This window comes from Sapajus apella, unplaced genomic scaffold, assembly GCF_009761245.1.
Source record: "Sapajus apella isolate SASKATOON/1434 unplaced genomic scaffold, GSC_monkey_1.0 scaffold70, whole genome shotgun sequence".
NCBI lineage: Eukaryota > Metazoa > Chordata > Mammalia > Primates > Cebidae > Sapajus > Sapajus apella.
In genome coordinates, this window is record NW_022437010.1 from 6,456,289 (window position 1) to 6,480,666 (window position 24,378).

At 44.8% G+C, this 24,378-nt stretch overlaps 1 protein-coding gene across 2 annotated transcripts in view; it reads right to left on the minus strand.

The window, feature by feature from the left end:
• Window positions 1–3,039: 3,039 nt before the first annotated feature.
• Window positions 3,040–24,378, minus strand: part of CDYL (chromodomain Y like) — a 60,981-nt gene continuing 39,642 nt past the window's right edge. Inside the window, exons 3-7 of one of the 2 annotated variants that reach the window (XM_032250049.1) lie at window positions 21,968–22,224; window positions 20,200–20,372; window positions 14,041–14,251; window positions 6,211–6,354; window positions 3,040–4,688 (exon numbers count right to left, since the gene is read on the minus strand). In XM_032250049.1, coding sequence (XP_032105940.1) covers window positions 4,530–4,688; window positions 6,211–6,354; window positions 14,041–14,251; window positions 20,200–20,372; window positions 21,968–22,210 — 930 coding nt within the window. In that variant the 5' untranslated portion in view covers window positions 22,211–22,224 and the 3' untranslated portion in view covers window positions 3,040–4,529. The other variant, XM_032250048.1, reaches the window with a different exon arrangement.

Here is a 24,378-nt window from a genome sequence, read left to right on the forward strand (position 1 = left end):
ATCATAAAGATGTACACCTATGTTTTCTTCTAAGAATTTTATGTTTACATTTAGGTTTTTGATCCACTTTATTTTTGCATACAGTATGAAATAAGTATCTAACTTCACTCTTTTGCATGTGGACATCCAGTTGTTCCAGCATCATTTGTGGAAAAGACTATTTTGGGTTTATTTCTGGACTCTCAATTCTGTTTCATTGATTTGAATATTCTCTTATTTCCTTAGTCTAACTAGAATGTCAATTTTGTTCATCTTTTCAAAGAAATGACTTTAGATTTCATAGTTTTTTCTACTGTTTTTCTATACTTCATTTCACTTATTTCTGCTCTAATCTTCATTTCTTTCCTTCTACTTGCTATAGGTTTAGTTAGCTGTTCTTTATTTCTAGTTCGTTTTTTTTTTTTTTGGGATGGAGTCTCCCTATATCAGCAGGCTGGAGTGCGCTGGTGTGATCTTTGCTCACTGCAATCTCTGCTTCCTGGGTTCAAGTGATTCCCCTGCCTCAGCATCCTGAGTTGCTGAGACTTCAGACAGCCACCACCATGCCCAGTTAATTTTTTGTATTATAGTAGAGACAGGGTTTCACCATTTTGGCCAGGATAGTCTTGAGCTCCTGACCTCGTGATCTGCCTGCCTTGGGTTCCCAAAGTGTTGGGAAAATGGGCATGAGCCACTGCACCCAGCCCTCTAGTTTCTTAAGGTAGAAGATTAGGTTATTGAATTGGCATCTTTCTGCTTTTTAACATAGATGTTTTATTATATAATTCATTACGTAAATTTTGTTATGTCTTCATCTTCACTCATCTCAAAGTATTTTCTAGTCTCTCTTGTGGTTTCTTCTTCAACCCATTTGTTATTTAGAAATGTTGTTTAATTCCCATCTATCTTTGAATTCTCCACGTTATTGATATCTCACTGCATTCCATTATGGTTGGAGGACATACTTTGTATGATTTTAATCATTTTAAATTTATAAGACTTGTTTTATTGCCTAACATATGATCTATCCTGGAGTATGTCCCATGTGCACTTGAGAAGAATATGTATTCTGTTGTTGTTGGATGAAGGTTGTATAGGTGTGTTAGGTCTAGATGGTTTAAAATGTTGTTCAAGTCTTCTGTTTCCTTGTTGATCCTGTCTAGTTGTCCTATGCAGCGTGTTTCATATAGGTGATATACATACGTATGTATATAATTTGCCCAGTTTAAGCATATAAAATTTAAGAAAATAAAAATTAATGTTAAACACATTAGATCTTAGCTTTTATTCCAATGCCTGTAATTAAACTATTAGTCATTTAGGTGCTTATGGCTCTTAAGATCATAAAACAGATTTTAAATTTTGAAATGCTAGTACTTTATCCTGCTAAAAAAAAAGTAAGCTTTAAACCAGTGTTGAAATCATTCAGTGTCATTTTCACCAAAGCAGACATTCATTTCCTTCTTCAGAGATGCTGTCAGAATGGTCCCTAGGGAAGAGGGAGAGGTTTCCTGTGATATAGTCAGCCTTTCCCCTGTTGCCAAATAGTGAAGATATTTGTTTTTGAATGCTAGTTAGTATTGAGAGCTTGGTGAGCTGGCCCAGTTCTTCCAGATGCAGAAAGCTTGGAGACCATCAGAATTCCCCGGTAAGATTAGCCTTGACCCTAAATAAGTTATCTCAAAAAACTGAATGAGCAGATGGACATCAAGTGTTTTGACGTGAGCCTGGTCTACACTGCAGTACAAGTGCCATCGTCACTGTTGCCCTCATGGTAGAGGAAGCAAGGCCACCTGAGTGTTGTGCCTGTCTCTGGCTCTCTAATTTGGCGTTGAGGGGCTGTGCAGTCTTAAGCAGTCTTCCCAGCAACTGGGAAGCTCTAGGGAGAGAACTTGATACATACGATGTTTTTCACGCACATCCCTTAAAACTTTTTGAAGCATACAGTTTTTTAAACCTAAGATTTCATCAACATTCTTTTTCAAAGATGTGCACTGTGATGGTGTTGCCTAATTATTTAACCAAAACCCTACCGATGAACCTGAACGCAATTTCCAACGTTTCACTACCAGGAACAATCCTGAGATGAACTTAATTGCATACGTATCTTTGCTGGCATATTTCCTATAACCACTCGGTCCTCAAGATGAATCCTTATAGATGCAGTTGCTGGGTCCAGGATTTTCATATTTGACAGGTTTTTAAATATTTTTTAAAATTTAAAATATTTTATATTTTTTAAACTCTCCTCTAAAGTTGGACCGAGACTTTCACCAATCTGAGCAGTCACGTTTCTTTTCCTGCTCACCCACACCAGGCACAAGAATTTCGCCAGTTGTCACCAGTGCTACTTCTAGTTGGGCTCAGTTCTTGTGCAAGAAGCTGAAAAGTGGAAGGTTTGCTTCAGAAAAATGGGAGGTGGCTCACAAGATCCAGAGGATGCAAAGTCTCGGATGATGGAAACACACAACTTCGGGAGATTTTACTGAGTTAGTTCTCTATTTGTAAATTCTACAACACTGGCATCCTGGTGTCGTTGCCAGAATATGTACTTTGCCGCATCAACCTCGGATAAAAGCTTGGTGCTGCTCCTGACCAAATTACTTACGTGACCTTGGGCAAATGCTTACTTCTTCAGGTTCCTTGTCTGTACAACAGGAGTGAAAACAGCCACATTACAGGTTTGGGTAGAGGAGGGGTAAGTTACAACTCTACGTAAGAGAAAACATAACACTGACTGAAGTCAGTCAGTCACAGAAGCTTATTGTGATATGATATAAAGGTTAAAAACATGTAGAACTAAAAGTAATTTGTTTTAGGAATAAGTTCTTTGAAGAAGTAAATGACTGACGCAAATTCAGGAAATGGTCACTTAGGTGAAGGTGACCAGGGAGGATACTTGTCATATTCTAGGTCCTACCTAGGTCATAGTCACGGAGGTGTTCATTCCATCAAACTGTACAGGTGCTTTACACACATATATTTCACAGAAAGAAAAAAGAGAGAAAACGCCCCCATGAGAAAAGAAACCTCACAAGTGAAGAATCAGAGAAACACTTCAACTGTGTTAAGAAATATTAGTTTTATTTAACCAGTTTTCACAGCTGAATATTTATTCTATAAAAACTTTACAGATTGTACAGTTTATATATAGTTCAAACTACTGAACGAAAAGGTAGGTCCCACAGATGCAAAAATACTGTACCAATCAATCCAAGATAAAGGCAGATTTACACACTGTACAGCTCTCCACGTGGCTGGGGAGGTGGTCAGTTCTAAGTATAAACTTCAAAACTGTACAAAAATAAGGATTTGATTTTATTTCGCTCTTCATACATTCAATATGATTGCAAGCTCAGAAGCCTAATAATAGGCATCTGTAGTCTGGAATCAGTACCCACTCCTGAAGGAATGCACCTGTCTATCCACACAGGGCACTCTTGGACACCATACTGAACTCAGTATATTGTATAGACATCAAAGCAGAGACCAAGAACATTAAATGTTGAATATAAGGTAGTTCTTTTTTGTTTTGAAAGGAGTTTTTGCATTTAATAGTGTGCCAAAATAATTTTAACTTATTAAATATATTCTAAGTGAATCTAAAAATTACACTTTATAAACATAAAAATACTTTATTTTGGTGTAATACATCAATCATATCTGCGAATAGAAAACCAGAACTGTCTATAAAGTAGTATTTCTCACCCAGCAACAAGAAGCACTTATGTAGTTATTTTTCAAAAGGGTCAGAAAAACTATTTAAAACCCACTAAAGACTAACTTATAACTTAGATAGTCGTACTTAAGCTATTCAGTGATTCACTAATACTGCAAAACAAGCTTTCTTCTAGAGACAGTGGTTTCTTCATGTTAACTGGGTAAGAACTGGATGTATTTAAAGAAGATGGGGAAACCAACTGGTATCTCAGCATGAATCCTAAGCATATGTCTGGTTTGGGGGTATGCTCCTCGGTGGATTTTTCATCAGAATTATTTATCCTAGAAGCTACGTCTTTTGATTTAGAGTTTCCCAAATCTGAGGTATCTGTACCTTCTTGGAAAAAAAGCCAGTGCCTCAGATCACTCTGTCTCTCTATGTGGGGCAGGGGAGGCGAGGCTGGCTAATAACCTGTTTAGATTTTGTGTTCCAGAAGGAAGAAATGAGGAAAACCAACATCATTCCAGACTTTTCTGTCATCCCAAACCAATGAAACACAATTCTGCTTTTTATACAGTACTAGCCAAAGAAAACACAAATGAGAGCTTCTAAGAGCAGTCTAGTGCTCACCTTTATACTTTTACACTTGCGTGTATATAAGTATAAAATAATCACGTTTGGATAAAGAAGCTTTGTAGTTATTTATTTTAAAGTTACAGTACTTTTAAAACTCCCCGATAATAAATAGCGTGGATGTTCCCAGTCCTGCTTCCAAGCGTGAGCTACGAGTGAGCTTGTTTCCGGCTGTGAGAATGGATCAGGGCAACTGGAGCCAGTGGTGTTTTTCTGCTCAGCCGAATCCTGGTGTCGCTGGTGGGCAACCCGACACTCAGAACTCATCAATCTTCCTCTGCAAGTACTTTAACATGGAGTCCATCCCTTGCGCCGAACCCCAGATTTTCTTCAGCACCTCACACTCCCTCTCGTTGGCCTGCTCCAGCTCCAGCCTCATGTTGCAGCGCACAAGGGCTTTGGACTCCTCCAGCACCTGCACCGGAAAACAAGCAGCTAGTGAGCAGGGTGCATGCTGGCAGACACGGGCCCCTCGTGCCTCCACAGGTGGAGGCAATCATCCAATTCCAGCAGTCACCTGTTGAAAAGGTTACCAGATATTCTCTCACAATATGTGTCGGGCCTAATACAGGTATAAAGCACACTCCCCACTAGACAGACACTGGGTACATTCTTAACTTCAAAACGGCTGTTAAGCTATTTCAAAGGAGAGTTGGGCTGTTGGCACCTGGGCCTGACCCAGCCTCGGCCTCATGCCACTGCCGCATGCTGGCGTGGACCCCTGAACTGGACATCTGCTCTGCTGATGCCCAGTGAAAGCTCTGAGGGTGCCTGCTGAGGGGATTTTCGAAACAAAATGTAATTTTCATAATGAGGGTTGCTTGTCTGCCTAAGACAGTTCAGATGAGAGTTGTGTCAGTTAATGTTAAACATTTCACATCCTGTAATTTGCCAAATGAAATTTTGTTGGAAGACTATTATTCAGCATTTAAAAAAAATTTATTTGTATGATTTTTTTTTTTTTTTTGAGAGGGTCTTACTCTGTTGCACAGGCTGGAGAACGGTGGTGCGATCTTGGCTTATTGCAACCTCCACCTCCTGGGTTCACGTGATTCTCCTCTTGAGTAGCTGGGATTACAAGTGTGCGCCACCAAGCCCAGCTAATTTTTGTATTTTTAGTAGACACGGGGTCTCATCATATTGGTCAGGCTGGTCTCAAACTCCTGAGGTAAAGTGATCCGCCTGCCTTGGCCTCCCAAAGTGCTGGGATTATAGGCATGAGCCACCATGCCTGGCCTATTCAGCATATTTACTCAACAAAAACTTAGGAGGTCAAACACAGAGGCTCACACCTATAATCCCAGCACTTCAGGAGGCCAAGTCAGGTAGATCAACTTGAGGTTAGGAGTTCAAGACCAGCCTGGCCAACATGGTAAGGCTCTGTCTCTACTAAAAACACAAAAATAGCCCAGGCGTGGTGGCACGTGTCTGTAGTCCCAGCTACTTGGGAGACTGAAGCACAGGCATCACTTGAACCCAGGAAGCTGAAGCTACAGTGAGCCGAGATCACCCCCCACTGCGCTCAAACCTGGGCGACAGAGTGAGACTCTGTCTTACAAACCACCACCGCCGCCACCACCACCTTAGGCCCACTGAGGAGAAAGTGGGGAGAGGCTAATAATGTGACTTGAGAGGTTTTGGAAACAGTAAAGAATTGTATCCATGTTGGTTGTTGTTGACTTTCACAGGACATTTGCTAACTTGCTAACTTTTCAGACTGAAGTCCATTTCTGTTGTTCTTGAGTATTTGCAAAGGGAAGGCAAGGCGAGCATAGGGGCAGTAGTGGCAGGAGTAGCTTCTGGTGGGACTTCAAGGGAAGGTGCTCTGCTGAGAACAAACGTGAAGGACTTAGGAATAATGGCAAATTTGTGGGTTCTCTGGGGGAAAAGGTTCTATTTTTTAAAAAGTAACGTGTAACAGAAACAATTAGACGTACAACTGGGTTGCACGAGGCAAGCTCCTTAATGCGAACCATCACTTCCTGAGTGAACGTCCCGGGCCAAAACACCTGGGAGACCAGGCCCTTGCCACACGCCTCCTGCGCCGTCAGCTTCCGCCCGCTCAGCAGCATCTCATTTGCCTGCAAAGAAGAAGAGTGGATGTAATATGAAATGGGGCAGGGGGCCAGTGGGGAAGACCCATCCCTTAAAATCCACACTAAAGAGAGACATTTGCAAACAACAGCCCCACGGGGAAAATGCGGCACATGGAACAGACCCTGTGCAAAGTGGAGTCAGCTGGGCAGTGGGAAAGTGATACATCGGGCTGACTTTTTTCTTAAAAAGGAATGAAAAAAGGCGTATCTTACAATCTATTATAGAATCACAGGGACTCAATAAAGAAATCTAAGAGAGAAAAGGTCTTTTTGCCATTCGTTTAAAAAGTTACCGGTACAACTTCCTCTCCTCCACCTGCCCTCCTCCCCCTAATGCCAGCCCTTCCCAAGCATGAGCTCTTTTAACACACAATGCAATCCAGGAAAATCAGCATATGCAAAGTTAGGCAATTTATAATTTTAAGGATTTGAGCCAGGCATAGAACTCCTACCAAACATTTTCTTTATCTGGGAAGCCAATGGTGACTTGTTTTTAATATACAGAGAAAATATTCTGATGGCAGTGACTGTTTCTGCCAGAGTGTACCTTAGAGGCTGCACTGTATTGCTTGGATATGAAAAGACAGAACTATCCAGGGCTTGAATGTGTCCAAGATTACCATGTGAGGTAACTGAGAGAGGCTGGCGATAGTTACCTCACACGGCTCAATGGAGAAAGCTAACGTTAGTTATTCTTTAAAAAAAAAAAATGTGTAGATATGAAATTAATTTTAACCTTGTCCTGGATTCTAGATCACTTTTTATTTTTTAATACATGAGACTTAACTAGATCACCTTTAAGGTCTCATCACAACATGTATGGATTTTACATCATCCAAACGATAGGCTCGCAGATGCCGAGATAAGGCAGGGAGAGGTGCATGCATGTTTGATGAAGAAACTCCACACTGGCCTGATGGGACAATGTCCGGTCTGTCATTTATCTTGTCTGGTTAACCTTCCTAACAACTCTGACGGTCACAAAGCCTTGACCATGAGCTCCTGCGGCTCTGGTAAAACACAATTTTGGTAGGTGGCTTCCATTTCCCAAAGAGGCAATATCACGGAAGAGAAAAGGCTCTGATGTCACTAAGACACTGTAAGACGCCCATACGCTTCTTGCCAATGTCTTGATGCCATTTACTGTATGTGAAACACATGGCTTGGAGTGCATACAGGCAGAACCAGCAAAACAAACACGTGGCTGTCTCACCGCCCCTCCCACAAAGGCAGAGGCTGGAAAACAAGACCAGGGACAGGCTTCTCACAAGGGTTTGCAAGGTTCTTAATGATCTCCCAAATTGGAGTCTGCCATTGGAGCTACAACTTGGACCCAATCACGAGTGTTTGAAGAGTCTGGAGAAGCTCTATGAAATCCCTGAACGGAATAGCTTCTTCTCAGTGAAAAGATGGTCCATAAACAAAGAAGAAACGTGACCTGACTGTTGGCAGTTGCAATGGCTCTTCTAACAGCAGACCCAAATGCAGCAGGAAGGGGAGCGGGGCTCCAGGTGTGCTGCCGCCGCCGCAGGAGGTGCTCCGTGCTGTGGGGTTTTCCTTTCCTAGACCATGTTTCTTTCATTCTCAGCATAGAGTGAGGACACTAGAGCCAAATCCCTGAAGTTAAGCATGAAGTATGTTCTCAGGACCAGCTTAGCAGAGCCTTAGCTCAGGCAGCAGAGGCAAGTGACCCCACCAAGCCTGACGCTTGGCTGAATCACAAAGTGGAGGGGTCCTCAGTTTACTCTCCAGCCCCTGCTGCAGGGCCCTGGCTGTCTGCACCAGTCAATTCTTCCAACTTTATTTTCTGCCACGTGGAGGTCAATTTACAGCCCCACCACTGTTCTCTCCTGTCTCTCTCTTTCATCCCCCCTTCTTGACTCTCTTGGTCCTGATGCCAGCCAAGAACGACCCTTCTCTCTGCTCAGCACTCACTCGCGGTCAGTCTTTCTCCCTATCCCTGCTGGCTCCACGCCTGCTCATCCCTGGAGATCCTTTCCCTACCTTTGGTGTTCTTCATTCCAGGTGGCTGAAAGTACAGGACAACCAAGGGCATTTCCCAATTTACTCAAGAGCAAAAATGACAGGGCTGACTCTAGGTTGTTAATGCTTGCTTACTTAAACACGGCCAGTGAGCTGGTCTGAACAATAGTCACCCAAAAAAACTAAAAAAAAAAAAAAAAAATCCTCCCTTATAGGATTAAATATACTCAGTTTATGTGAGCACATTCTTATATACACTATTTTCAGTAGTTTTAAAATGAGAGGTGTCAGACTTCTACCCAAATAAGATTCACACAGATGCGGTCAGTGGGAACCTGACCAACCAACACGTTCTGAGATGGCCGAGTGCACAGGGACTCCCTGTAGACAACCTACATCACCCCATGGTGGGGTCAAAGTTGTCCAACTATTAAAAAAGGTTATCACGTAACCATCCAGAGAAATGAGAAATGCCGGAGGAAAGTGAAACAGAGACATCTTTGCAGGCATCTGTCTGGTCAGAGTACAGCAGGAGGGGCGGTGAGGAAACGGGTCCAGTATGAGCAGAGTGGATCCGGGGGTCTCCAGCCTTATGGGGACAGCTGTGGCACAGGGTACCACCTACTTCCTCAGGCCAGTCTCTGAAGTCCCCAAGAGGCGGCTCTCAAGGGTGAGCTTGGGGTGAGGCCCTGAGGCACCTGCAGGGCATTCTCCAGCTTTACACCCCAGCAGGCCCTCTCCTGACAGCTCTAAGACTTCCACGTGGGAGCCTGTGGGTGTCAGATGGCACCATCCTCTGCGCACTCCATGAAAGTCTATTGGGCACTAGGAGGGCTAAAGTGGAAGAGACTCCTCGGCTGATTTTTACGTAGCCCGCATTGAAGGAAACGAGAGGCCACACGGCCGGTGTCATTTGCATGTTCTTTTTATCCTGATGACGTGATCCCTTTAGCTTATCCTCCTGGCAGAGCTCTGCATATGCAAAGTGGGGGAAAACCACACTTGTCCCAGTCTTGCCTCAGGCTGCTGAAAGCTCAAATACACCAAAGGCTCATGAAAGGATCGACATCATTTACATCATTTGCATAGTTACTTTCAACCAGAGTTGTCATAACACAAGTCACCTGAACAGCATTTATTCACTTTCTGTAGAGAGGCTTCATCAAATACTCTGCTCAGAAAGTGTAGAATTCACACTGAGTGAAATGCGGGCTCTTTGCTCTTGGGTCAAAGCAGCGTTTCTCCCCCAGGGCACTAGGGACATTCTGGGCTGGACTGCTCTTTGGCGTGGGGGCTGTTCCGTGTGCTACAGAGGGTGCTGAGCAGGGCTGTCCTGTGTGCTATGCAGAGTGCTGAGCAGCACCCTGGCCTCTGCTAATGGCCATCTCCTCATATGTGACATCCAACTGTCTCCAGACATTGCCCCTCTGATGTGTCCCCCAGGGGGGATGTGGGGATGGGTGGAAATTGCCCCAGCTGAAAACAGCAGCTCAAGAGGCACCAGTACATTTGCAGGGGAAGCAAAAAGTAAAGATCTGTCAAGACTTGTAGAGTGGGAGAAACGCCACTGGCCGGAGAGCTGGAATTCGTTATGAAATGATGACTTCAAGCCCCATGGACCTTTCTGGGCATGGTGAACTCTGAGACCTCTACTCCCCTCCCCAGCAGCATTCAGCCCCAGAGCTCCACTTCTAAAATGCCTTTGGCCAAAATGTGCCTGAACATCAAGTTGGTTGAATATTTGCCCCACATCTGCACCGACACCACGCATCGACACAGATCATACGGTGGGAGAGGTCAGAACCCCAGATCTCAATCTCCTCTAGAAAAGTAACTCAAAATGAGCTTCACAAGATGTCCTGGAGAATGAGGATTCTTTCCTGCCAGGACAGGGTAAGTGGCAGGACACAGTCTAGCTTACAGTAATTGCCACGATGAACTTATTTCACTAACAATCACTTTTTACCATGGGAGTCCATCCGGTGGTGTCGGGAATGTGCAGCCTGGTGTAAAGGACAAAGCAAACAACGTGGATAAACCACCCGCGTTCCCAGCCCAGCGAGCTGCCTGCTGTGGGAAATGCTGCCAGCAGGCAATGGGAAGCCCCTCAGTTCCTCCCCATGGACCGCTCTTCCCAGGGCCGCCTGCCCCACGGTCAGCTGCATGGGGGTACCTGCAACCGCTGCGAGGCCACGTGGTTCCAGAGCTCCCTGCCAGTTAGCTCTGCCCAGTCCTGCTCCCTCTCTGCCCTTCCATGGATGTTGGCACCTAATCTACCAAACCCTGCTTCCCAAATCCACCTCAGCTTCCAGAGAAACTACCTTGTGATGGGGGAAGTGGACATGAGGGTGAGGAGAAGGATTTTGAAACTGCATGGCTCTCCAGCTGGCAACGAGGATGCCCCCACCAATAGGTCAGGTGGAAAAGCCGCAGCACCTGGCACAGGGGGCCAGCCACGTGCTAACGCTCTTGCAGGTGAGGGTGAAAGCAGAGGGGCAGCTGGTAGCAAGCAGCAGAGAGGGTTGAGACTCAGCCTTGGCCCCTGGACTTGTCAGCAAGCGTGGTCCAGCTCCACCCGTAAATCAGCCACCAGAGGAAGGTCAGCTTGTGAGGGGTGGGGAGGCACCCTATAACTTGGTATGGGTGCTTCTGGGTAAATGCCCCTAACTCCAGCTTCCTCTGACCCCCTGAACCTAGAGACATGGTCCACCCATCCCTATTAGATCCCCCTTGCTAGAAGATAAGGCAAATACCTCTCAGCAAGTCAACACTGCCCCCCAAAACCTGCCCTAACCCTTTTCCTGGCATCAGGCCTGTAACTTGCCTCTTCCCTGAAAGGGGTTTCAAGACCTAGCCAGGGGTGCAGGTGGGAGCTGTGAGAAGATACGAGGGCCTGGATTCTCAGGGTGCCTACCCCGGGGCCCGACCACAAGTTGGATAGGAGGGTTCACTGACTTGGGAGCTCTCCTGGGATAATGATTTACCTACCCCTGGAAGGTTCCCAGGAAAGGTGTGACCTGGCTGCTGGGTTGGCTCCTGGAAGCCTGAGGGAGGTGGGGGCCCTGCTGAGTGAGGTTGAAAGGCCAGGGCTGGCTAGGGAGGGGTGGGACAATATGCATATGGGGCCTGTGGTCAGTGCCAGAGGGAGGAGGGCAGCGCAGCCTGCGGGACCATCCACAGCAGGGAAGCATAGGCCTGGAATGCTGACTGGGCCTGGGAGAGGCAGAGCGCCTGACCGCGGGACCCCACGTGACCACATGTGGGAAGTGACCACCACGAGCTGAGTTCCATCAGCCCCATAGGCGCAAGGTCAGGCAGGGACCGTGGTGGACACGCAGCTGGGCCTGGCAAGCCCCAGAGGGCACAGGCAGGCAGCCTACACCCCTGCGTCACCACCAGACCTCTGCATTGACGGCTCTGCTGTACCCGTGCCTGCCTCAGCTCACACCTACAGCTATGGGGGGGGGGCTCCCCATGACTGAGTGTGGCCTGTGTGGGGGTCGGCTCACTGGGTAGGTGGGCAATCCAAAAAGGGGACAGCAAGTTCACCAGAGCCTCATCCAGCAGGGCTGGGAAGAGAACATGGTGAGGAAAATGCCCCCAATGGCAGACACACACGGTCACCCCCTGGTGTAGGAGGAAAAGTGGATCAAGGTTAGACTAACACTAGCCCCCTAGAGTCCTGTGGCTGAGTCACATACAGCATCTGCAGCAGCTGCCAGCCTGCTCAGGCATTGGCACGGCCTGAGAGGTACCAGTTTGGAGGTGGCTCCATGATGGTGGGCAGCATCTTCTGATTTGTAGCATATACAGTACAAAGACCTTTATATGGAAGGACACGTGGCCTGGGAAACGGGGTGGAGGCAAGTCCTGCTTGGTCCTCCCCGATCAACTAGAGCAGTTAAGTGGACAAGTGCAGCGACTCTGAGCTGGGCACAGCGAGCAGGCCAAAGAGCTCTCGGGGGTGAGTATCAGTATGAGGGCGGCCACTGAACAGAGGTGGGAACCATGGGTGAGGGGATCTAGCCTGAGGAGTGAGACGGTGAGGAGCAGGGCCACTCAGAGACCAGTGCGGCACTGGGGGCTGCAGTCTGGCCTATCCACCTTCCTGCTCCTCTCTTGCGTTCCTTTATTTTAAATGTTCTGGTTTTCGAATACATTTAGATGCACAGAACAACGACTAAAGTAGTACAGCGTTCTCATATACCTTCACACAACTCTCCCTAGGTTAAATGTCACATAACATCTTAGGATGACTGAAGCCGCTGACAATGTGCTATTCAGTCAGCAACAAACACAGTATGAATTTCACCAGCTTTCCCACTCTTGTCCTTTCTTTGGTCCAGGAGCCCACCCAGGGTCCCTGATGTTCTGAGCTGTCATATCCCCTTGGCCTCCTCCAGTCTGAGACGGTTCCTCAGTCTTCCCACGTCTTCTCCGACCTCGGCGCTCGGGAGGAGTGCTGTGCGTGTCTGCAGACTGCCCTCCAGTCTGGGCCTGACGTTCCTCCTGATGAGCCTGAGCTGCTGCACTTCGGCAGGAATCCCACACAGTGATGAAGGCTGCGTTCCCCTCAGTGTCTCCTGTTGGCTTCTGTCTTATTTCTGTGAACTCTGATCACTCAGCAAGGTGGTACCTGCCAGGTTTCTCCACTGTAAAGTTACTGTCTTTCCCACTACAGATAATGAGAGGATGCAAACATCCTTTTTCTCACCACGCTTTCACCCACTGATGATAACATTTCAGGTTCTGGCCTGCAAATTATTGCTGCCTAACCCTCTTCCTCAAAGTTTCTCCCAGAAAGAAAGTGCCCTGGAACCTGAAGGAGCTGACCCCCAAAATGTGCATGAAGGGGTGGATCTGAATGGCACTGGGGTGAACTGTGGTGGACATGGAACTGGGCTGCCATGATCCCTCCTGGGGAGGCCTGGCTGCCTGGCTGCAGGTGCTGCTGTTAGCGGACAGCCATAGGGTGCCTTCAGGGATGCCCTCGGCTGCAGGGAGCCACCTCGTTCGGGGCACAACGCTTCCCGTGCATCCCATGTCCAAGGACAATGGACACAGTATCACTCTGATCCATTCCTCTGTCCAGTCCTGCTTCCTCCCCCATCCCTTCTATAGGTAGTGACTACTTGCTAATTCTCCATGTGCCAAACTCATCTCAGTGGCAGCTTCTGGAGAACCTGACCTGTGACATCACCTCCTGCCCTATATCAAGGACTAGGGAATGAGATGTGAATAACTGCTTGATAAATCACAAGCTACAATACAGACACAAACTATTATAATGAACGGGAAATAAAAGCACACAATTATATGGAAAACAACCCTCTAATCCTATGTAACTTTGCTCCCTCTTAAAATTGCCTTCTCTTAAAAGTGCAGCTTTTAAGTTATTTGGTGAAGAATTAATTTCGATTGCAAATTGTTGGTTGGGTTACAGACTGGATATTGACTAACAGTAGATATCAGTGAGAATTATGCAAAGTGGTAGGCTCCTCAGTGAATGAAGACTTTCTCTAGGGAATGATGCAAAGGCAGTGTCAACAACGTCTATGACCCCACATCTGAATGACAAGATGCAAAGTCCCCACAGAATGACACACTGTACAGCTTTAGAAAAACAATAACCAAAGTAGATTTCTTCAGGAAGCTTTCTAGAATGATTTTTTTTTTAAAGGTACTCACAGATGCTCCTCCCATTATCTTGGGAAACATAACGGTAGAACAGCCATCTGGACTCTGTCCGAAGGTAGTATAGGGTGTTTGAAACCAAGCCTTTTCGTTAGCCCAAACCACATCACAAAGAGGCAATATAGACGCTCCTAGCCCAATGGCCGGGCCATTGACTGCTACAATAATGGGCTTCTTAAATTGAATGAAAGTATTCACGAAGTTTCTAAAATGAAAAATAAATGGGGAATTACTCAAAACATTGCATATCTGAGCAAAGGAAAAGTCTATTATGGAATTCAATTTACCAAGATGTAAACGCTGCGGAAATCATAAAGACTTGAGATTTGTTTAAGGCCTTCCCCAGCAGTTGTGGACCCTAAACTTATTTACTATGTGTCGTAAAGGTTTGGTGACAGCCTGAAGTCCACGCGTGTGGTAGCTGTCGCTACGGGACCTACGTGAAGGCCATGGGCAATATGCAGCCATGAGCCATGCTGGCATTTGCAGGTAGCTCTCGGGCTATATGAATAACATATCTGGTTCCCCAACCTGTCTTCCCTCAAAGACACAGGAGCCCAATATATATTCTGGACTTCATAAGACCAATCAAGAAGCTGTCGCGGAGGAAATCTGGCCCAGGGCATACTATGACTGCCTGGTGTTAAGTGGACAGTGGTGGATGAGGGGTCACAAAAACTCTGGGATCTGGGTCTGGCCTTGGCTCACAGTTTCAGACAGCTCGCTGATTATTTGGCAATAATTGCTATTTCCTGAGCTTACGTGAAGTGGACTGAAGAGGACTACGGAGACAAGTCTCACAGGCTGGCTCAAGACATGAGACCCGCAAGCAAGAAGAGCAAACAGCACAGGGCCCAGGCCTGTACCCACATCCTGCTCCACCGTGGGCTGGAGGATGCGGCTGCAGCAGGGGTTTGGAGGGACGGTGGGGTCAGGAGTGGGGCAGCCTTTGCCCCAGATGGAGGTTTCATAAATCAAGCAAATGCTATTCTGGGATTTGCTTTAGATCAGGCTGGAAAAGTAGGCTGCTTTTCAATTTAGGGTAGGTTGGTGCCACACCACTTTGGGAATGTGCATTTTCTTCTCAATACTAGAAGCTGATTTTAGGCTCAGAGGTTGTTTCTTGTTATGATTTCACACAGTAGAGAAAAGGATAAACACAAGATAGTCCCTCTAGTGCAGGCTGAGTTCTAGATCAGAACTGCAGAGTAAGTACAGCTTTTGATTTGCTGGATTCTAAATCTGACCCCCATCTTTAATACTGAAAATAGCAACCTAGATGCTCTCTACAATTCAGCAATCTAAAACCACAGCAATCTGTTCAGATCTTCTCTGAAAATCATGACTCAGCATCACCCGCTCAACTCCCCGAGATACTGATGGATGACACCTATTTTTGGTGGGGGCAGGTTGGGGAGGTGAAGAGGGGTGTATGTGAACAGGAGAGTGAGGAATTGGGTAGTTTAGCTGCTGAACCTCAGTTCTAGCCCCAAGATTTGTGGGATCTTTGCACCAATCAAGAATTAACTCAAATGAATGAGTTACACTAAGTCTCTCTAAATGAGAGAGCCTGAAGCATTGTTAGAAAGATCACACCAGGGTTTAATGATACAGAGTGTCAGATAACCTTTTAAGCAGCTCTTGAAATAGCCTAGAAGAACTACATGAAGCTATTTCAGTTGTGTCATCTTTTGAGGAGTTGGGGTCGATGACACAAGATGGAAATACATTTCCTAGGCCCAGTAACTGATGACTCGTGAAAAGGTAAAACTGCTGAACTGTCTCCATGATAAGGAGCAGCTGTTTCCAAAATCTGAGTAGCTCTACTTTCATCTACCGCATGGAACAGAAGGCAAAATGTTATAGCAGTTGCCCAAGCTGACATCTGGAAACCACGAATGGGGCGATAAATTAACATAAAAGAAATGTTCAAAATCAAGGCAATAAAAAGATAATTCCATAAAGAAACAGTAAAAGGAATTATTTCATATATCCTTGCCCCCCCCACCCATATATTGTATTAAAAACCCTGCTTCTAAAATATTAATAGATACTGAGAAGTCAAAACTTAGATTTTGAATAGGCGGAAGGCTTTTTTTGGAACTGAAATTTTATTTTTTGTTTTGCCTGGAATGGTGACTTCACCTAACGCTGGTGGTTCTCTCTGGGTGGGGTATGAATGAGCCAGCATGCTCTGGAGCAAAGAGCACTTTCCCTTTTCAGGGAATGGGAACTGGGCATTCCGAATAGTGAGCCCTGAGATACCAGAAATGAACATGGTCCACACAGAGACTCACTTTGTTTTAAAAAGGAACACCTTTACAGAAATGCTTTTTTTGCCTAGTGGAAACTTCCCAGGACCATGAAGGCTTAACCAAAGAAGCTGCAAATCAAGGCTCAAGGCACCAGAGGAGAGGCAGGAGCTGCCTTCAAGCCTGGGACAGTCCTCTCCCAATCAGCCCCCGCTTCTGTGGGCTTCAACCAAGTGTGTTTTATACTTAAAATCAAAACATATGAACACTCAAATGTGTGCCATGCCACGTACTGAATTTAAATTCATTTCTTTGGAATTATGAACTTAATTCAAGGCTGTTGTTGGGTATGGCAGGGAAGGAGGCTGGTATTTGCCACAAAATTAGTCTAAAAAGACTTTATAATTGAGCCAGGTGTGGTGGCTCACGCCTTTAATCCCAGCACTTTGGGAGACTGAGGCAAGCGGATCACAAGGTTAGGAGTTCGAGACCAGCCTGACCAACACGGAGAAACTCTGTCTCTACTAAAAATACAAAAAATTAGCCGGGCGTGGTGGTGTTGCCTGTAATGCCCGCTATTCGGGAGGCTGAGGCAGGAAAATCACTTGAACCCAGGAGGCGGAGGTTGCGGTGAGCCGAGATTGCGCCATTGCACTCCAGCCTGGGAAACAAGAGCGAAATTCCATCTTAAAAAACAAACAAACAAACAAAAAAACTTTATAATTAAACAAAACTCTTCCTTTAAAGTGCATTTACAGTTTGGAGACATCAAACAGTTGGAAAATCACTAAGATTTCGGGACTGTCCATGGACTGTTTGGGGAGAAGGAGGCAGCGGGGACCTGTAGCGTGTGCTGCCTTTCCAAGGCTGAGGTCTTCTCTCATTTCAGGGAAGGTCTTCCTTCATTTGAAGGACTGAGTGGGGTAAAGGTCAGGGTGTTGGGGTATGTTTACTGGCTCACTTTGTTCTCTCCTAAATCCTCTTGCCTCTGGGGCACTGCTTGGGCAGGGCCCACCCGACTCCCTCTGTGGGAGGAAGAAGACGCCTCGCTTCTGGGGGTTGACACCCAGTGGCAGTTATTAGTTCCTGCAGACTTCAGAAGCCTAATGTTGTCAATGGACTTGAAATAATTTTGTTTTGATCACTAATGTGCTGAATACTTTTGTTACAATTACTCTGCAAACTGGAAACCACCCATCCTTGTAACAAAGTTAGCTGCTCTAGATGCCTGGCCGTCTAATATGAATCCTCATCTTCCTGTTTCCCGCTTTTCCTTTGGAAACTTGCTATAAATGAAGTGCTTTGCCTCCAAGTTTTAAGGAACTTGAGACAAGACACCAGAGAAATGAAAGATATACACAGGAAGAGCTTTTATCCATATAAAAATTAATTTAAATGCAAATAAGAAGAAGAAAGGTTAAGTGAATCTGGTGTAACTATTTTTCTGATCTTGACAGAGTATATTAAGGAAAATTCACATTGACAAAAATATAGTCACATAAAGAAACAAGTGGGTTTTCCTGGAACAGGACTTGACTCTTCACAAGACTATCAATCCAGCTTTTCGTGGGGAGTAGGGAGAGTGGAGTGAGCAGGGAGCTGATGAAAATGAATTTTTAAAGTTACATAAAGTTCAACAAAGGAGATCCCCACTTAAACCTAACTTGATCTAGCTTTCCTCTACTTTTACTAATCCCAACACCACAAGCCCACAGTCCCTGTCCAAGGGAATTCAACGCTGAAGAGAGGAGTGAACGGCACTTGGCGAGGCACCGGCAGGGCTCACGAGTGGAGCCAGGGAGAAGTCTACACGGGACAACGGAGTCAGGACCCAGAAGGCACTGGCTGACACATCTAATTTTCTTATTACCACAGAGCTACCAAAAAGCATAACATTACGTGTACATCCAGAGTGATATCATGGAGAATATACACTGTGACCATATGAGGCATGGTGGTTTGTATTTTAAAAATAAAAGTTAAGTTCATGGAATTCATCCTGAATGGATAATAATGAAAATGTCTTAGAGGGGCTGAGAGTCAGACAAGGAATTATGACATACATCAAGTGGTTTAATCTTAAACTAAAGAACAACATGGTCCCACCTAGTGTACCACAGGGATGAAATCCTCTAGATCAGAAACAATACTTAATAAGATTAGATTATAAAATTTCAAACTGCTTCTGTAAAAAAACCACACATCATATGACAGCCTGTAAAAGGTACCATTCAAGGATTAAGGAATAGATAACCTCCTAAACACATGTGTACACGGTATGAGAAAATATAAAAATCCTGAAAATAATTAAATATGTTAGGAAAGGCAAAGGCAATACCCTGCAACCCTGAGGTGTAGGTTCCAGGCTCCTGCCATGAGGCTGCTTGGGCAGTGCCCATCAGAGCCATCTTGGTGTCAGCCAAGGAAAGACGTCCCTGCCCATCCCAGACTCACCAAAACAGAACAAAGAGCTCCCCACCAATCCTGCTATGCAAGCTCTAGAAGGGTTTAGGCGCTAGAAAGCTCAGTGTCCCAAGGAAAGTGCTCAGTTAGAGCCCAGTAACTATCCAAAGTAGTTCAACTTCAGCCCTCCAGAAATCTGGGATTTTGGAAAAGATCCAACTTACTTTGTTGCCAGTTTGCAAGTCTACATTTCTTTCATTTTTCATCCTTTGTAAGTTGAAAAAGGCAAGCACAAAGGATTTTGGGGGTCTACCTGGGGATATGTCATTTTAGGGAGGAGGGTAGAGAAGCACAGCCAACTTTCTGGTTGGAGACTAGGTTTCATCCACTTCAAATAAAATCCATCTCCAAAAAATCAGACACTTCTAATTATACATAGAGTGATTAGCATGACAAATGAGGGGATATGCTATCAGCAGAATTACGTAGTTTTAGGGAAAGTTTTTCTTACTCTTATCATATAGCAGAGGAAAATCCAACAATCAAGGAAATAGAAATATCTCAAAGTCATATTGTCACATGTAATAACAGAACTAAATTTATATTATTTGTGTGTATATATGAAAGAAATATTCAAAAATGCTTATATCAAGACATCTATTGTACATCATGGTGACCACGGTTAATGTAACTTATACTTGAAAATTGCTGAGATTTTAAGTGTTCTCACCACACACACAAAATGCATGTTGATTAGCTTGATTTAACCATTCCACACTGTATCTGTGTTTCAACACATCATGTTGTACACTAAAAGTATATACAATTTTTATTTGTGAATCTAAAATCTAAAAAATTAAACTGAAAACAACAACAACAAAATATTTAGAACAAGGTTGGGGAAGACATATAACAAATGAACGCTGGATACTGTGAGGGGTGTGGGGGAGAAGGAGGACTTGTACTTTTTGTTCCCTACTGTCTAGTTCTCTGTGCAATTGGAACTTAGGACGCACCTGACAAGAATGGGCACTGCTTGTGCTAAAAGGAAAATAAAAGAAAAAAAAAAAAGAAAAAAACCTTTCCATGTGATGTTATGGAGCTAGCTTGTCATATAAAGGCTAGACAATTTACTTCTCACAGTCAAGCAAACTGGAAGCGATCTTTATTTAACGGCTGAGGATAGAACATACTCATGGCACAAATAATAGGAACTGCAGCTATACATTATCATGTGTTCTAACCATCAGAACACTCCCTGAATACTTTCTGGGTTTAAACCAACCTTGAAATCAGCTATTTGCCCAAGGCAAGTAGTAATTTATGCCAGGCCCATAGACAAGACAGAAAAGAGACGACTTAATTAACTTTGCTGCTCGTGTCTCTCCATGTATGTGAAGATTTTATTTTCGAGGCTTGGTCAGGCCCATTCTATCAGGATAGGTACACCAAAAACAAAACACCCAACCGACGTTTAAAAAACATCATTTTTACATACCTGATAGCTTCTGCCATTTTAGTGCTTTCTCTTTTCCTGTCATCTGTCAAACGTCGTATAAAATAAATAAAGTCAAGTCCACAACAGAAGACGCTGCCAACGGCGCTGAGCAGTACAAGCTTGCTGTCATCGGCAGCGGCCGTGCTCAGAGCACTCTGGACTTCTCTCATTACCTGAAAGTCACCAGAAGTTAAAGTGGCAAAGAATATTTTGGGTTGGTGCGTAGTGGTTTAATCAAGGCTCACTGCACTCTGGAATTCCTGGGCTCAAACAATCCTCCCGCCTCAGCCTCCCGAGTAGCTGGGACTACAGGCTTGTGCCATCATGCCTGGCTAATTTTTCAACTTTTTTTGTAGAGACAAGAGTTTGGCTATGTTGTCCAGGCTGATCTTCAACTCTTGGGCTCAAGTGATCCTCCTGCCTCGACCTCCCAAAGTGCTGGGATTACCTGCATCAGCCACCGCACTTGGCCTAAAAGCACTTTATTATTGAATAATCTGCATCTATGAAAAATGCATCATAGCCGGATAGTTACTGATATCTACCATGATTTTAATTAATTTGCACAGGTCTCATTTTCTGTAACTAGAGATTGAGATGCCGGGGATGGAGTAAAATATAACCACATAACTAGCGTATAATTAAAAAGACATGGGAATCTACATTATCTTAGTATTTCTGTAGTCATTGTGGCTCTTAGATAAGGCAAGTTACTTATTACATCACTGGGCATTTCTCCAGTTTGGACAGCAGGTGGCACATTCAAACCAGTTGAAAGAAACTTGTTCAGTTCTACCGTTTTTTGTTTTGTTTTAAAAATCACCCTATTACACTTGGGACAGAAACTCAATAGCTTGGTGTGTAAGTGTGTTAAGTCCAAGCACATGAGCATGGACAGGTAATTTTAGGGCATAAAATCATTTTAAATGATCTCTATGATGCATTTAAAAATAACCAATAAAGGGACTCTGCAGTCTAAAAATGTACCAAGGACCAGCTTTGACCTGCTTTGTTATGTGACCCTGGACAAATGCACACACTTTCTGTAGTTGGGTTTTCTTGTCTGGAAAAAAAAAAACTCAACCTAGCTACTCACAAGTGGAAAACAAACTACTAGGCTTTAAAATTTTGGTAAGGTATAGGTTAGGTTCAAATACCCCCAACTCCACAAACTTCAGAACATTCATGTTCTAATCTTTCCAACAACCAGTTCTGGAAAGCTGACTTACTAGGCACTATCAGCAATAAGCATGTGTGGAAATCCCTGTAGCTGTGTGATCTGCTAGAACCTCTGATGATATCTGGGGACTGGCCAGATGATACATATTCTGATGGGACTGAGATCCCCAGGGCATTTAAATTCCTTCTGCACAAAGAACCCTTTAAGAATCTGATGAAAGCTAAAGCAAAGCGCGTGCACACACATTTTCCATGTGCCTTCATGGAGGCCCCGTGTCCGCCAGATGAAGAGCTTCCAGGCAGGAGGTGAACCACAGAGGCACAGAGCCCTGGGTGCCATCACAGCCCACACCCAGGAGAATGGGGATGGATACTCAGCACACGCCAAGCATCCTGACTTCATGGCTGTCGGAGGTGTGACAAGGAGCAAAGCCCGAAACTTCCCCTCTGTTCCCTCCCGTCCAGTGGGCATTGGAAGATGGCCCAAAAGGAAAAGAAAGAGCACAGGAAGAGCCAATGCTGCCAAGCAGGCCCGGAAATCAGGCAGGGAGAAGCGTGAAGCCCACGCCAGCCCAAGAGCGCCTCTCACCTCTGGATTTAGTGAGTTATTCTCTGAGGACTTTGTGGATAACAAGATGTGGGTGAAGCCATCCTGCTTCCTGACCACAATATCTCTGTATCTGTAGGCACTTTCTGTTTGCCTCACGCTGAAACGCAATCGCTTGTCAAAAGGCTGGTCTCTTCTGTCGTCAATAAATTTCCTTTTGCTGGTGGTCACTCCTGTAACAGATGTCTGTATGTTGGTTGTCCCATTGGCTGTTAATGCATCCATGAACGGCGATGTACCTGCCGAGAGTTTGAAATCACAGTGGTCTGTGACGTCCCACCACCACTTCACTCCCTAGTGCCATCTTTGAATGGGATAAAAATGTTCATTATACACTTAGGATGTAATGTATCAATATAAGAGCATTAAAACTTAGAACCTTTATGAAATCAAAGTCTGCTTTTAAAGCCACTTGTTCTCTTTCAGTGTCTGACAAGAAAATCACATTTTTGTTTATCTTGCCTAAAAAATAAAGATGGAGATGTACTTATTGAAAGGAAGCTATACAGTTAGAGATTTTTTTTAAAGGACAGAATCAAGACAGAATGGGTTTCATGGAGAGTATCTATTCCAGGTTTGAGAAGCTGAAAGAAAGAAAGGAAAACGATTCAAGAAAATATGTTATTCTCAGAGTCAAGGCCATCTAGTTGAAACTTCTTTTTCTGAAGGCAAGATAAACTGGGTAGACGCAGGGATGCAGCCAGCCATCTCTGCAGGTCATGAGCTGTGTGGCAGCCACCACTTCAGACCACTGCCCCTGTGGGACACCTGAGTTCTTTCTTAACAGCCCTGGAAGGGGACTATCAGGAGGTCCAACTACTTGTCCCAGTCCCACTACTTTTTCAAACAGCCCTGCTAAGCAGCTCAGATAGCTCTCCTCTCTCTCACCACATGCAGCATCCTGTCAACGTTCCCTCCTATGTCACAGCTCAACAGCAGCAACTGTGTTTTGCTGGGGTCTTGAGATGGGGTCTTGCTATGCTGCACAGGCTGGTCTCAAACTCCTGGCCTCAAGTGATCCTCCCACCTTGGCCTCTTGAGCAGCTGAGACGTACAGGCATGAACCATTGCGCCCGGTTAAGAACGCATATAATTACCCTCCTCTCCATATGAATTGTCCAAATATGATCTAATGTGGTGATGGACGTACAGAGTGGATGGGGAGAAAAGGAAGGAAGGGTAAGAAAACAAGATCAGGCTTCACTAGTAACATTAGCAATGGCTGAAGTTCTCTGAGGGTGGAGCATGAAGAATTATGAATCAGAAATATTCTCTTCTGAATCAGAAGAGAATAAACCAAAGCCGCCAGAAAACTCTGAATGGACAGTCAGAGGAGCCAAATAACCTCCCTGGCAAAACAACTTGACTTTCATTCAACTGGTGGAAATAATACTTTAACTGCCAGAGGTTTTTTTTTTGTTTTTTTTTTTTAAATCAAATTTTTTGAAAAATTTAAAGAGGTTATAATACATACATATGGTTCTAAGGTTCTAAAAACATAAAAGATATAAAAGTGAAAGCCCCTCACAACCTGATCCTATTTGCACAGGACCCCCCTTGCCCTCTTAACCACTGGGGCTGGCTTCTCAGGGGCCCTTCCAGAGTATCTCCATGGACATACAAGAAAATACCAATACAGACTTCTCCATTACTACCACCCCCCTTTTAAAAACACAGACGGCAGTACACTAGACACAGTGTTTTGCTATATCTTACACGTTGTTGCCTTGCTTGTACATATACATGAGATATACATTGTTATATCTCATGGTTATTCCTTTGACAATATCTTAGAACAGCTCCTCTATCAGAACACAGCTTCCTGTTCTTTCCCAAGGATGCATGGCAGCCAAGGGCTATGGGAGGATTGCACTGTAATTCATTTTCCAGTCCACACCGGAATACACACTACTATTCAGTGACTCATCAATATGACCAACAATGTAGTGACACATAATCCTGACTTCTGTTACCCCACTGCTGTCAAATCTCTGTAAGTTTCCAAAGGACTTATAGCCTGGAATAGTTCTAACTGAAGACCACTGGATTGGATGTTACCAGTCAGCCAGGGTGTTGCTGAGTTCCTCTGAGGAACTCAGGAAAGACTTTCTCTTTCTTTTAACCACCACCCTACCAGATCCTTCTCCCATCTTTGTTTAAAAACATTTGCATCTTGTCTCCCCTCAGAAACCCTCTCTAATCTGTCCCTCCCCTCAGCTGTGTCCTGCAGTCTCACTCCCATCACAGCCTAACCTGCCTGCACCTGCTGTCTCCACCTCTCTCTCTGTACATCATTCTTCAACCCATTCAACTGGGACCCAGAGTCAACATGGCCAGAAACCTTCTGAGTCTAGAGAAATAGATGTTGGATGATTCTGAACCTACGAACCCGG